Source organism: Physeter macrocephalus, chromosome 20 (genome assembly GCF_002837175.3).
Source record: "Physeter macrocephalus isolate SW-GA chromosome 20, ASM283717v5, whole genome shotgun sequence".
NCBI classification, from domain to species: domain Eukaryota; kingdom Metazoa; phylum Chordata; class Mammalia; order Artiodactyla; family Physeteridae; genus Physeter; species Physeter macrocephalus.
Window position 1 is genome coordinate 68,163,787 of NC_041233.1, and position 14,783 is coordinate 68,178,569.

General features: G+C 41.4%; 1 protein-coding gene across 9 annotated transcripts in view; it reads right to left on the bottom strand.

The window, feature by feature from the left end:
• NRAP (nebulin related anchoring protein) overlaps window positions 1-14,783 on the bottom strand; it is a 69,073-nt gene that overhangs the window by 43,195 nt on the left and 11,095 nt on the right. For 8 of the 9 annotated variants that reach the window (XM_028481089.1, XM_028481088.1, XM_028481091.1 and 5 more), the window contains 7 exons: window positions 13,901-14,008; window positions 13,505-13,609; window positions 10,020-10,124; window positions 8,932-9,048; window positions 6,369-6,473; window positions 4,797-4,904; window positions 3,644-3,748 (listed from right to left, as the gene is read on the bottom strand). In XM_028481089.1, the coding sequence (XP_028336890.1) occupies window positions 3,644-3,748; window positions 4,797-4,904; window positions 6,369-6,473; window positions 8,932-9,048; window positions 10,020-10,124; window positions 13,505-13,609; window positions 13,901-14,008 (753 nt within the window). The remainder of the gene's footprint in view (window positions 1-3,643; window positions 3,749-4,796; window positions 4,905-6,368; window positions 6,474-8,931; window positions 9,049-10,019; window positions 10,125-13,504; window positions 13,610-13,900; window positions 14,009-14,783) is intronic. The other variant, XM_028481086.2, reaches the window with a different exon arrangement.

Genomic DNA, 14,783 nt, shown 5'->3' on the forward strand with positions numbered 1-14,783 from the left:
GAAGGGCAGCAGCTACCACTCAGCTCTAGGAGATGGTAATCCTGCATCAAAGTGGGGTTCAGAGTAGACAGTCCAATCACTCCAAAGAAACCAGAAATCTGTATTATTATATAAACTCTCACACTTTTTAAATGCTGGAAAATAGATCAATATTTTAAAACCCAGTGACCCAAGTGAAACAGACCCAAGGACCAGTTGATACTGCATCTCTTCCTTGCATTCACTCCATTCTTGCCTGTCCCAACATCAGCTAATAATAATTATGGCTAAAAAATGGCACTTACTATGTGCCTGGCACTATTTCAAGTGCTTTACACATATTGATGCATCTAATCTTCCTAATCACTCTGTGGGTAGGCACTGTTATTATCCCTACCTCACAACATGAAAACTGAGGCACAGAGACCTGAAGTGACTTGCTCAAGGTCGCCCAGCTAGTGTCAGAGTTAGGTTTTAAATCCCAGCAATTGGCCTCCCAAAGTGGCTCCCAGCCTACACACTATAAATGTGGTTTGCCAAAGCTGGTGTGCTTGGAACTGTTACTTGTTACCTTACAGATGGACCAGGTGTTCCCTAAAGCCAGAGCTAACTTTGTTTAGGGAGGGAAATGTATTCTGACTGACAAATTAGAAAAAAAAAAAAAAAAAAAAAGACTTACAAATTAGCCTCTAGAACAAGATCTAGGAAAAGCAGAGTGTTCCAGATCCTGGGCCACAGACTCTTTCGTTGGATACGGAGAAAAAGGACAGCATTGCTTCAAGCTTTTTAGTTAATGATTCAAGGAGAAAAGTTTTTGCACGTTCTGAGTTTTAGACATGGGGTATTTAAGAAAACTAGGAAATATGAAGTCATTTCAATGTTAATCATTAACGAGATTACACTACAGTAGCTTCCTAATGCATTAAGTCAGAGGGAAAATTATCAGCTCATAATAGAGTCTATTAGAATTCAGAATTATGCACGATAAAATGTCACAAAACTGTATATTTTAAATGGCACATTCCTTCCTGATAATGTTACATTAAGTATGTTGCAGAGTATAATCACTTTCCTCTGCAGGACATAATTAACACTCTGCATGATTAATTATATCTTTGCAGCATCACGGATGCTTGGTCATTGCTTCAGTCTACTTTCTGAAAGGTCCCTTTGCTGAGGGTAGACTCTCATGTTTAATGCTATTAGTGTTTCTAAAATCCATCTGAAGGGAATGCTCTCTAATTAAGGACCTGTGCTTGTTTATTTAATTTCATAGCTACTTGACCACCTTTAAGACTACCAGACAGAAATAGAGACCACAAATCTTCTTGTAAATGGATTCCCCAAACTTCCTGAATGCTAAAGTCCCTTCATTAAGGGTGGTAAATTCAAATTCACACAGGAGCCAGGAAAATAAAGGAGATGAAGGTGATAAAAGCAGCTGCCACTCAGTCCCAGGCAATTGCTGCCATGCAGGGACTAGGACCACAGCTCCTATGTGAACTCACAATTTCTACATATTGGTTCAAAAACAATTTTTTTTTAACACTGTGTGGCCGAACAGAATATCTCTGCAGCCTGGATCTGGCTCATGGGTTGCCAGTGTGGAACCTACCTCTGGTTCCAATTAATATTTCTAATCCAGTCTAGTTTAATTCACCTCTCCGACTTCCCCAGGACAGCTGACTATATTTCAGGTGCCTGGTTTGATCCACTGTCTTATACAGACAAATGTAACAGCAAGTCATGTTATAGTGGGAATACAAAATTGTAGAGCGCTCTGTTTTGTGTGTGCTAGGAAGCATTTTTTCTAGAATTCTACTGTGAAAACTGGCATTCAAATTCTACAAGGTGCTCTTTATCCCTCAAGTTTCCCAGGTAATATATGCAGCCAAAAAAGAAAGTTGGCTTTGGTAGCCAAATGTAACCTTGAATTTCATTAAGGTGAAATGAATAAGTCAACTAGAGCAAACTTTCTGGGAAAAGGAAAAGCAAAATGTAGGCCCTTTATATGCTTCTACTTCCCATCCCCTGCTTTATCACACGTTTGATAAGCCCCTCTCCTCCATCAAACTATCATTTGCCAATGATTGGCCTTCTTTGTCCTGTAAACTGTTAGACACTGGAGATGCCCAGCTGAACCTAACACTGCTCCTACTCTGAGCAAAAGGGAAAGATGCAAAGACCGATCTACCAACAGCAAAGCCCAAGTCAACTGCTGAAGCTGTGCTGATCCCAAAGGAATGTGAAGGAAAGTAGCCCTGAGCATTCAATTAACATGTCGAATGATACATTAAATTATTGATTGATTGGAGATAACTTTCACTGACAACCATGATACCAACTCAGTTCTAAACCACCTTAGGTACTTTTTCAAATCGTAGATAACTTTTACCTTTTTCTTTGTACATTTCTGTGTTATCTAAATTTTCTGTAATAAACATGTAGTAAAATTCTTATAATTAGAAAACAACAAATATAATTAATTATACATATTTCATTGGAGACAAGCCAAACTATAAATAAATAAAATCACTGCTGTAATAAGTTAGTGATACATATTATTCTACATATATTTCCCAAGCGCTCCTGGGGAAAAAATTTAAGTCAATGTTACCATTTCCTCTCAACTTATAGCTATTTCAGTTTACTCCCTTTGGTCCTTAAACATACCACACTCCAGGGCTTCCCTGGTGGTGCAGTGGTTGAGAGTCCGCCTGCCCATGCAGGGGACACGGGTTCGAGCCCTGATCTGGGAGGATCCCACATGCCGCGGAGCGGCTAGGCCCGTGAGCCACAACTGCTGAGCCTGCGCGTCTGGAGCCTGTGCTCCGCAACAAGAGAAGCCGCGACGGTGAGAGGCCCGCGCGCCGTAATGAGGAGTGGCCCCCACTCGCCACAACTGGAGAAGGCCCTCGCGCAGAAACGAAGACCCAGCACAGCCAAAAATGAATAAATAAATAAATTGAAAAAAAAAAAAAACCAAAAAAACAAAAACATACCACACTCCAAAACTTTAAAAAAAAAAGATCATCATTGTTAGGGAATAATTACTTTAATGTGCCCAGCAGCAGAAATAGTCCCCAAACTCTAAGAGGTGAAATGGAACCTTAGGATATTTTCAAGATGAAACCAGAGTTGTCCCCACCTTATGTTGGAAATCTAAGAGTTGCCAAACGTGTATATATGGACTTCCTATCAGAAAAGAGTTCCCCTTTCTCAGTCCCTTCCATCTCCTATGAACTGTTGTATCTCGTTTCTTTCCATCTTGCTGCCTAAGAATCACTCCACTGGGACTTCCCTGGTGGCTTGGTGGTTAGGAATCTGCCTGCCAATGAAGGGGACACAGATTCGATCCCTGGTCCTGGAAGATCCCACATGCCGCGGAGCAACTAAGCCCGTGCGCCACAACTACTGAGCCTGCGCTCTAGAGCCCGCGAGCCACAACTACTGAAGCCCGAATGCGTAGAGCCCGTGCTCCGCAACAAGAGAAGCCACGGCAATGAGAAGCCCGCTCACCACAACGAAGAGTAGCCCCCGCTCACCGCGACTAGAGAAAGCCGGTGCATAGCAACGAAGACCCACAGCAGCCAAAAAAAAGAATCACTCTACTGGAGGCAAGTGACAGGAATAAAGCAGAAAGGACTATTGGAAAAGGACATACATCTTTCAAGGGAAGCAGTTTCATTGTTGTCTGGTAGGAAGGAGTGAGGGTGGCTGGGTAGTTGTAGTCGACAGCATTATGTTTGTAATTGGCCTTGTAGGCAATCTGAAACACAAAGAAAAAAACAAGAAAAGAGAAATTAGTCCCCTCTCTCTTGTGACCTTGTTTGAATGTCATAAAAGCATCTTTTAAAAATAACCAGAAACAAAATTAATTCAGTTTCATCACCTCCAAGGAAAATTAAATTATGTTCACACTTCTGTTTTTAATTAATTTGAATTCTTCTTCTTAATTAATCTAAAATTAGTTAAGGTCATCTGTAGCACGTTTATTTTATCTTTCTTATTAATCATGGAACCCCTTGTAGTTTTTTGTTTAAAAGAAGCATTTGCAGACAAGTATATAACAAAAGAGCTTCTTGGCTAACCCCCAGAAAATAAATGAAAAGTCAAGAGTCTTCAGAGTATTTAAAAAAATTTTTAAAGGTCAAATTTGACATTCTCAAGTAGAGGAAATTTGACGTTTGTATGTTTTAATAATAAAATCAGTTCCTTCTCAGTGTCTTTTACCTCCAAGATTTACAATTTGGCATTTGCAAACCTGTAAACTGAATTGACAAAGCCAAAGAGAGATTAATAGATCACATGCTATTGGGAAAAGAGGGTCCTGATCTATTTTGTTATGCCAGTATCTTGAGCAGTGCCTGGATACAGGAAGTTTTCAATGAACACTAAGATTGAATGAATGAATGAACCAATCAACCAACCAACCAACCAATTCTAAATAAATCGCAATGTTCTGGAAATTTGAAGCATTTCAAATGAGAATTATGCTCATCCATTTCTCTTTATCTCTCAGAAACTGAAAGTTTTTCTCATACTGGATCAATTACAATAGATCTAAGTACTCTTCAAAGCAGAAAAAGTTGAGTTTACTAGATTGAAGCTTTTAAAATTTTTCAAAGATTTTTTTACCTAGCCTTGGTTGCACTGATTAACATTTACAAACTCTTTGGGGTCAATCTTTACACAACAAAACACTGATTTTTTAAAAAAGGGGAGGTTGAAAAAGAATTGGCTGAATCTCTTGTGCCCCACCACTCTCCAGGCCAACAGACCCCCAGGACCTGCAGGCCCTTCACAACAGGACTCACGTTGCTTGCCAGGCTTCCAACTTTCAGAGCATGGAGCGTCCGTCTGTCCATCCCAACTCCTTCATAGTGGCCTCTCATGTGGTTCTGGTAGTTTTCTTTATATTTATTCTACATGGGAACACAAAACCTTCAACAAAAGCATTCTCTCCCCAACTCGCTGAAGATAAACTACTCATCTTAAGACACTAATCCAAAACATAAATGATTAAATAGAACCTATTTAAGTATTCAGTGTGTCTCTGAATTAAAAATAAGACAAACTTAAAAGAAAATAACTTAAAATTCAAGAAGTTGGGGTGAGACAAGCACACAAGCAAACATAAGATCTGATGCACCCAGACGGCACAAAACGGACCTGATTTTTTTTTTTTTAACACTTTCAGTTGTAAATATACCAGATTTTTCCAATGTGAAAACCCATCGCACAGGTGTGGAGCTTTCCAAGGACAAGCACTGATCGTACAGGGGCTGCATGCAAGCCCCATGCTGGGGGCTAGTACACATCACTGCATGCTATTACCTCCAGTTCTAAATATATGAGGAATAAAACCTCAGCTTTGCCAAAATCTGTGACTTATACATGACACATTGGTCACTACCGCAGCCATGTGAAATAATGATGTTATGTCCCAAATTCAGCTTACCAAACAAAGAATAAAGCAAGATGACAAGAAGTCATAAATAAGAAAAGGTGGGTAGCTTCTAATGAAGCTACATTAAAATCACCTACCCTGGGAGGCCATGGAGTTTCCAGGCACTGAGAGTCTTCCAACAGAATACTATTACTCTGCATCAGACACAGTTCTACTTACCTCTGTTAATCTTCACAAGCACTCTACGAGGAGGAAGGAATTATTATCATCCCCATTTTACAGAGGGCAAAATGGCTCCAAGAACTTAACGTGCCCGAAGTCGGTCACTTGGCTAATTGTGGAGCCAGGTCCGTCAGGTCCAAAGCTGGTGCTCTTAACCATGACACTTATGCAGAAGACATTCCTTACTGAGCCTCACGAAGTCCCAAGTGATTTTAAATTCTACTATTATACGCAGCTAAGCAGAAGTAGAATCATATAAACTAGTCCTTGATGTTCTCAAGGATACATCCCCAGACTCTGTGAGAATGTCCAAATCTGCAAAGGCCACTCGAGCATATATCTGCTCACCTGTAAGATGGGGAAATAACACCTGGCTCCCCCAGGTGACTGTGCAGGTTAACTGAGATCTTGTACTAATTTAAGAAGCACAAAGCCAAGTTGAGAGGGGACGTTGCACGCTTAGCCAGGCTCCCTCGCCAGCATTCACCAGTAAGAGCCAGATACTGCTATACACGAAGGATGCAAGAGGACAAGTGCAGCCCTGAGGACTCAAGGTCAACTGCATGCCAGGGGATTTAACACTCCATGGACCAGTCCCAGCAGTCAATCTCTATCAAAACTCATAGTATTTGTGCCTAAGAGGCCATGCTTCTCCAAGACACCCAGATACATTCACATAGACTGTCTCTTAGGAGACCTAGAAATTAAGGTCGTTAAAAAAAAAGCCCAAACAGACATGTAGGCATTAAAAACTCACATCGCTGGTGAATTTTGAGATCTTGCTCACATTCCTGAATTGAGGTGTTTCACAGTAATTGATACTATGACCTTTACTACTTTCCAGATCCTTCTTATACTCCACCTTGGAAACCAAAACACCAGATGCACAAGAGAACCAAACCTGAAGTCACTCTTGAAAATGTCACCAGGACTCGACTTAGGATATTTTTAGAAAACTTTCAACCCAAGATTTAAAAATACCAGGCATAGCATACTGTAGGTTAACAATATGTGTTTTCCTTTCCAATAGTGATAAGTAAATAATCAGTTTGGTTCTGAATATTAAAAATATATAGCCCCTTTCAAGAGTAAATACTTTAAGATTTCATATAGCTCAAAAAAATGGCAAAATCGTTTTAGAAATCCAGACAGTCGATACTCTTGGGGACAGGTGTCTGGACTTCTGGTCATGTCCTGTTTATTGATCTGGGTGCTAATTACACAGACGTGTCCACTTGTGGAAATTCTTCCTGTTGTACACTTATGATATATGCACTTCTCTGTATGTATACTTAAGTAGAATTTAACCAAAAAAAGTTACTTTACAAAAGAGTGTAATAAATGAGACCACTCATAGGTGCAAAGTGTCTTCTAATTTTAAACGGCTAGTTGAGCTCCCCTGGGTAGCCAGATATAAGATGTGAGGCCATAGTTACTAAATAGACTCCAAGTCGTCCCAGGTAATTGGAGAAGACAGCTGAAGGGTGGTTACCATTAATAGAGGCCTGGCTGGTTTGTCTTACTAGGTAAACATAAGAGCAAAAAGAAATGGAAGGTTCCCTTGTGACCGCTTACCAAAGGAAATACAACTTGCTATCATATCTTATAAAACATTTGGTGGGAATATGACTTTTAAAGTATGCAAGATGCATTGCAATGCTTACAATATGGTATAAAATTTAAAAAGTACACAAAACTGTATATACGTTGAATTCCAATTCTACAAATGTATGTTTTTATATTCATATATTAGTTTATGATATATTCACATAGAAAGAGGTCAAAGTGGTAACAATGTTATTCCTGAGTAGAACTACATTATCAGCGGTCTGGTTCTAGTTCCGTCCCTAAACGTCTGTCTGAACCAGAACAAGACACTTTACTTTTCCAGGCCTATGACAAAGAGAGGGCCTAAAGATTGCAAAGATCCCATCTAGATCTAACGTTCTCTGAGTCAAAAGCAAGGTTCAGCAAACTTTTTCTGTAAATGACCAGATAGTAAATATTTGCCCCTTTGCGGGACATCCCATCTTTGTATCAACTCTTGTAGATCAAAAGCAGCCATAGACAATAAAATTAACCTGCAGTTGTGTCATAAAAATATTACTTCTAGATGAACCGGTTTGCAAGGCAGAAACAGAGACACAGATGTAGAGAACAAACATATGGACACCAGGGCGGAAAGTTGGGGTGGTGGTGGTGGTGGGATGAACTGGGAGATTGGGATTGACATGCATACAGTAATATATATAAAATGGATAATTAATAAGAACCTGCTGTATAAATAAATAAATAAAATTCAAAAAAAAAAGCAGCCATAGATAATATAATGTGTTTCAATAAAACTTTATTTATAAAAACAGGCTGTGGGCTGCATTTGGCACTCAGGCCATAGTTTGCTGACCTCTGGCCTAGAGCATCAGAATCATGTGGCATATTTGTTTAAAATGCAGGTTCCAAGTGCTCGGCACCCTTCTACTGCGTCAAAGTATCTGAGGTTGCTGATGAGGCCCAGGAAATGTCACCCTCGTGATTCTAGAAGAGCAATTAGAGCACCACAGGCTAAGGAACACTTTGGGGTAAAAGACTGACTCTTAGGGGTTAGAGAAGAAAAATGTTTTAGGAAATTTGCATATCCTTTTTTGAGTTTCAGGTAACTTGCTAGGTGAGTCCTATGAATAGCCTGCCAAGAGGCTGACAACTGAAATGCCTTCAGGGTCCCGATAGGCAATGCAAACACAGAAGCTACTATGAAGAAACTCCAGGACTTAAAAAGGATATGGGGAGCTACAGGGGAGATTTCCTTGCCAAATAGTCCTAGCAATTATAAAAATCCTAACCACTGGGTAGGCCAAACAAAACAGTCTCTGGCAGCCAGGTCAGCCTCTAAGGCAAGGGGAATTCATACGGTACACACAGCTTCTCAGAAACCTGACTACAATAATAAGAGAATGAGGGAGTTTCCACATTCAGAACACTCCCATCTTCGATTTCCACTCTATAAGAATGACATATTGTTATAAAGCTTATCTGCTCCAGTATTCTGGCAACTAGAAATCTATTGCTGGGAACTTTAGAATATCTACAGCCCTGTGAGAATTCTGGGAAGAAACTTTTGAACCATCAGAGAAAGATTTAATGAGTTTGATCCTAGGCTCTCTTGTGAACTGCTTTTTACTGACTATTCGTTCTTTGGGAACTGGTAACTCGTGTAGTTTATGTGCTGTTACATGGAACTTTTCATTCTGGGGTCACCCCTCCGCTGTCTGTCGGAGATAAAGGAGGTGACAGCACACAGGTGAAACTGTCCCCATACGTACCTCACTCACAAGCTTGTTCACGCTCTGAGCCCGCTTAAGAACCAAGTTGTCTTGGGCTGGGAGGGAATGATAATGGGCAGCGCCCTTCATCTTATTGAAGTCCTGCCTGTATTTTATCTGAAAGAAGCACACAAAGAGCGTCTGGAATTGCTGTTTTCATGCTCCATGAGAGAAGTTACTCCACACTTACTTCACATTTAATGTCAACATTTATTTAATAGAATTTTCTGGAGGAAAAAATAATCACATGGGTTTTTCCTCCACTAAAGTCCATAACCACTTAGTCCCTTTTATATTAACATTTTACTGCCCCCTTTCCCATTTTTTTACACTGTACATTCTAATTCTGCGTGAAGAAAGGTCTCAAAATGATCATACCTAAAGGTATAATCCAAAACCCATTCTGCCCTTGGTTTTAAAAATCATTTCTCATCCAGCTTCCAGTGATGAATGTGTCTTTTACTTCCCCTCTCAGGGCAAAGTGCACTCTTCTAAGGAAATGGGTAATAACTGAATAGTAACAAAGTAAAGGAGAAGGGCAAAGGGGGTATGAAGTGAATGCTGGGCTTCTGATTATAGATCAAGTTCAAGTTGGTGTAAGATCTGCAGTGTGCTTGTCACTTTACCAAGTTTAATTATAGCTTATCTTTCAAGGACTGCCAACTGGCTAACATTCTGCAAATAAAAATCATTTTATCAACTGGGTTACACCGAGTTTGATAATCATACGATTTATGTTAATCAGCTATTCCTCTGAAGTGCTCAATTTCTAAGATGGGTTATTTTGCAAAGACTCTCCTAACCCCAGCTTAGCTAGCTGGACCGGTATGTGCACTTGCTTCAGCTGACTTCAAGTAAGTTGTGTGGTTTGTCCACATCAATCTCCTTTGAAGCAGATAAATGTGACCTAACAGCATGAGCCAGAAATGCAGATGTCAGAAATTTGGATAGGAATTGAGAGCTAACATTCTGCTTTAACTCAGCTCTGATAAATTTAACTGTATATAGGTTTCAGTAAGCACAGCCTTCAAAGTCTCATTTCTCCTCTGCTTCTGTGACTCTGTGGATTGTCCCAATGTGGTACTTACATCACTAGCGAGTTCGTTGGCTTTCTTGGCATTCTGATAAGCCGGGGTCATCATGGCCGGGAAGCTGCCCTTTCCTCTGCGCTCACCATACTCTTCTGAGTAACCCTGCCGGGTCAATCAAAAAGTTTAATCAGTAATGCTCCACTCCTGGAATGGGTGGGGGATTAGCAATGATCTCTCCTAGATCCTGTTCCCGTGGAGGCCCGTCCACCTTGGAAATTCCTGTGATCACCCGTAAGAGCAGTAGCACGTGTTCGTTAAGGTGGTAGACGCTAGAGGTAGACCCAGCACGCAGTCAGCACTGAATAAATGGTAACTATTATCATTACATCATCACCTGCATCAGATAAATCAAGGTACTCTATGAGTCTCCTAGGCTCATGTATTTTGGAGTATTCATCTCTTACTTATTTTTTTTTTTTTGCGGTACGCGGGCCTCTCACTGTTGTGGCCTCTCCCGTTGCGGAGCACAGGCTCCGGACGCGCAGGCTCAGCGGCCATGGCTCACGGGCCCAGCCGCTCCGCGGCACGTGGGATCTTCCCGGACCGGGGCACGAACCCATATCCCCTGCATCGGCAGGCGGACTCTCAACCACTGTGCCACCAGGGAAGCCCAGAGTATTCATTTCTTAAATGACACCTGGAAAGTACTTCTGTCTTCCAGTAGTCTCAAATGCCACCGTTCTCTGGCCCCTTAGCAGATCTATGCAAAGACACATTGATATTCCACATACTGTCTCCCCCAGTGATGGATTCATTTCATTTACCAAGAAAGAGATATTATGTAACTATTTGAATTTTTGTAATTTGCCTGAAAAGACTTCACATTGCAATAAGATGATCTCAGCTGGGACCAAATGTATATTTCAGACTAAGTATTACAATCTGAGTCTTAATTTCTTCCGTCCTCCTCCCCACATCACCCAGGCTCTCCCACAAAGGAGAACCTTCTCTCTCATGGAACTGTCAGCACGTTACTAGTGTAAAACTTCGCCAGCAACCGGAGGTACTTCAAGACCCCGTCAGATGCTACCTTCTCTCCAGGGAACTCCTCCCTCACTCCCAGCCCCACCCCAGGCAGAATCAGCTGCTTCCTCATCTGTGTTCCCACAAATCTGGAACAGCCCTTAGTGTGCCCCTTGGGCTCATGACTCCATCTCTCTCTGGCCTCCTCCAAAACAGGGGCCTGCCCTGCTCCAGCATCACGGTTCAGAGTCTAGCACACATATTCTTTTAAATGAAATGGCTGGGTCAAATTAGAATGTCCAGGCTTCCTTTTTATCCAATAATGACAACTCTTTAGCCTGAGTGCTCCTTTATGCTTGGCTGCCAGAATGTTCTGGGCCAAATGTAGTAAGTGAAAAAAATAATAACAACAAAGACTCTCAAATTCTTTGGTAACCTCCTTTTGCCCATTCTGCTTTACGGTTTGGAGTTGGCTTGTAGCTTCATTTTAACTTCTGTGCTTATGTGAATATATATTGTGTATGTAAATCTTTTTGAGACCCTTAACCCTATTGGGGAGTTGACAGGTTACAAATAATAGATTGCATGGTATAGTCCATTAACGTAAAAAACTACTCATTAGAAAGAAGAATGGGGGGCTTCCCTGGTGGCGCAGTGGTTGGGAGTAGAGGCCCGCGTACCACAAAAAAAAAAAAAAAAAGAAGAATGGGGACTTCCCTGGTGGCGCAGTGGTTAAGAATCCGCCTGCCAATGCAGGGGACACGGGTTCAAGCCCTGGACCGGGAAGATCCCACATGCCACAGAGCAACTAAGCCCGTGTGCCACAACTACTGAGGCTGCGCTCTAGAGCCCGTGTGCCACAACTACTGAAGCCCATGCCTAGAGCCCGTGCTCCGCACCAAGAGAAGCCACCGCAACGAGAAGCCCGCACACCACAACGAAGAGTAGCCCCCGCTCGCCGCAACTAGAGAAAGCCCAAAAATAAATAAATAAAATAAATTTATAAAAAAAGAAAAGAAAAGAATGAATTGTTTGGTCTTTTAGGCACTACAGATATTTATAGTGTATCTGACTGTCTGCCTGCTTCTCTGTCACTCCCTCCTACTCTTGCCCTGGTGAGTCACAGTAAATCACAGTGAAATGCCACAGGATATGGAGTCCTCTCGACTGACACCTGCTGGCTGTGCTATCGAACGACACCCACTTTGATTCTTGTATTTGTTATTATCATGATTGGAAACTTCAATCAAAATGTCCTAATAATCAAGGTTCCACTATGATACTATGAAGTTACATTTCATCACTGTGTATAGACAGGTCTAGATACACACATGAAATGATATGCGTGTGTTACAACTAGTGGCAGATAGGATAGTCCAAATTTAGAACAAAATACTTTTTGCTAAATATGGAAGCCAAATATTTTTTAAACTGACTTTTAAAAGTTTTCCTGAGCATTCTAAACAACCTATTTACAACATGAAACCAATATAAATGTATTTTCATTGAGTTTTAAGCACTGAGAGACCATTTAACTGACTTATCATGAAATTTAATAAAATGCCCTTTTAAATTCAAAACCAAACATTTTTGCTCAGATAGACATTTGCAAAAGGGTCATAACCTATCTTCACGTGCATTTTAAGTTTCACACGAATATATCCCCAATAGAAGCAACTTGGTTTTCTGAAGAAGAGAAATAAGTTATTTGTTTCCTTTTATAAATTATGTATACTGAATGTCACATAGGTTGTAAAGTGTACCCAGTGCCAAAAAATTTAAACAACTGTCAAATTAAGAAAGAACTATCACCCAAGCCCACTGAATGTACCCTTCCGGACACATGCTTGGTCTTCCAACATTCTTTACTTACAACCATGAAAAAATGATGTTCCCTTTTTCCCTTACAACACCTGTCTAGTACCAGAAAATCAGAGGGATGTGCAAATAAAATTAGCTGCAATTGTCACTCAACCTTTTTACATCCTGCCAAGATGTAGTTCTTTTAAGAAGTGAAATTGAGAAAAAGGCTTACTTTCTCTGGCGTATTGCTTTATCTAGCAACCTAGATAAGAAATTCATTTTCTAAGAAAATGAATCCTGCAGTAGCGGTGAAGTGCCCAATATTTTTCAAGACATGCATTTTGATCCCTTTTGCACCTACGCAGTGACAAGCTAAACACAGCCAGTCCTTAGTCCTTGGGACTTTTCTTCAATGAATAGATGAGGATGCTTTATTCCTGGCAAACCCACCATTTTGATATAGGTCCTTTATTTTTAAAACAGGAAAGAAAAAGTGCTTAGAATCTGTTTTCCTAAGTGAGTCAAGATGAGCCCTGTGTAATTGTTTGTTCGCTACTTTCCGGCTTGGAAATTCCACCTTCCATAAATAGGGCAAAGAAAAATCACAGCCCAACCCCCTGATTAAACAGTCATAGGTTGTGTCACGGGCTAGAGGGCTGCCAAACTGGGAAATGACCATCAAAAAGGGTCTCGCAGGACGTCATTTTATCACATACCTGGCCATACTGGTCCACATATTCCTTTGTCAATGTGCCCTCAGCTCCAGCAGCTGGACCAGCCATTCCCTTCGTTTCTCTTTGATATTGTTGATGGTACCTCACCTATTTGAAGGGGAGGGATAAATTTAGCCTCTTATGCACAGGGGCCAGCACAGTAAAAATGAATGTCTTGTGGAATGTTCTTTTTCTGCTTGGATCTAGGGAATGTGTCTTAGACATAAAAGTGCCTGATCATTGTCCTGGTAAAACTGATTGAAAACTATGTAGGAAAGCTACTTCCTGTATCCACGGTGCAAAAAAAACGGAGACAAGGAGACAGGAAGTTGGACTCGCCAGGCCCAGGTAAATTCCTGCTTCCTTCTCTCCCATGAAAACACTGCCCGGGACACTTACATCACTTGCCAGCTCATTGGCTCTTTTGGCTATCTGATAAGCAGGTGTGGTCATAGCAGGAAAACTGCCTTTCCCTCTCTGTTGTTCATAGTCCTCTGTGTATCTCACCTGGAAAATGAAAACAAAGTTTGGATCACATGCCACAATCCCACCATCTCCCAGGCAATCTGACTGAGAAGCCCTGCTCAGGGCTCCCATAGCGCCCTGCACACCTCCCGTCACAGCTCTTATGCAATGCAGTTGGCTTAGAGCTTGGTGGACCCTGTGTATCTTATTTACCATTTTATTCCCAATACCCAGCTCACTGCCTGATACATGGAGAGATGCTCAATGTAGAATGTGACACATACTTGTGAGCACCAGCTGCGTACCAGGGGGTGAGGCCAGGCAGAGAAACCAGGCTTCTGCCCTCAAGGAGCTGCCAGTCAAGTCTGGGAGATGAAAGAGGCTTCTCAATCCAAGTCAAGTGGAAGCCACTTGTTAAGCTGAACCAGGATTCATGCTTAAACTTCCCACTCAGAGCAATACTAAGTTCCCAGTCTTGGTATGTCATGGAGCAACTGGGCTATGAAAAGGCAAATGGAAGAAATTCTTCGGAAGTTATCTTCTACCATTTGCAGGGACAAGGAGAGACTTCTTTAAGATTAATCAGATATACCTGGTTTGTTACTAATACCGTGTAAACTTTTCTCCCTAAGGAAAAGTTTTTGCAAGGTCTGTGCTAGCTGCCAAATCTGACCTGACCATCCTTGACCTTAGAAAGTTCTTCCTGGCCCCCACATAGGATTGAGATGCCGCCTGCATTCTCCCTGCCTCCTCCTCCACGTAAGGAAAGAATGGGGAACCTTAAACGAGAATCACTGCATCTGGCCTCCATCGTTTC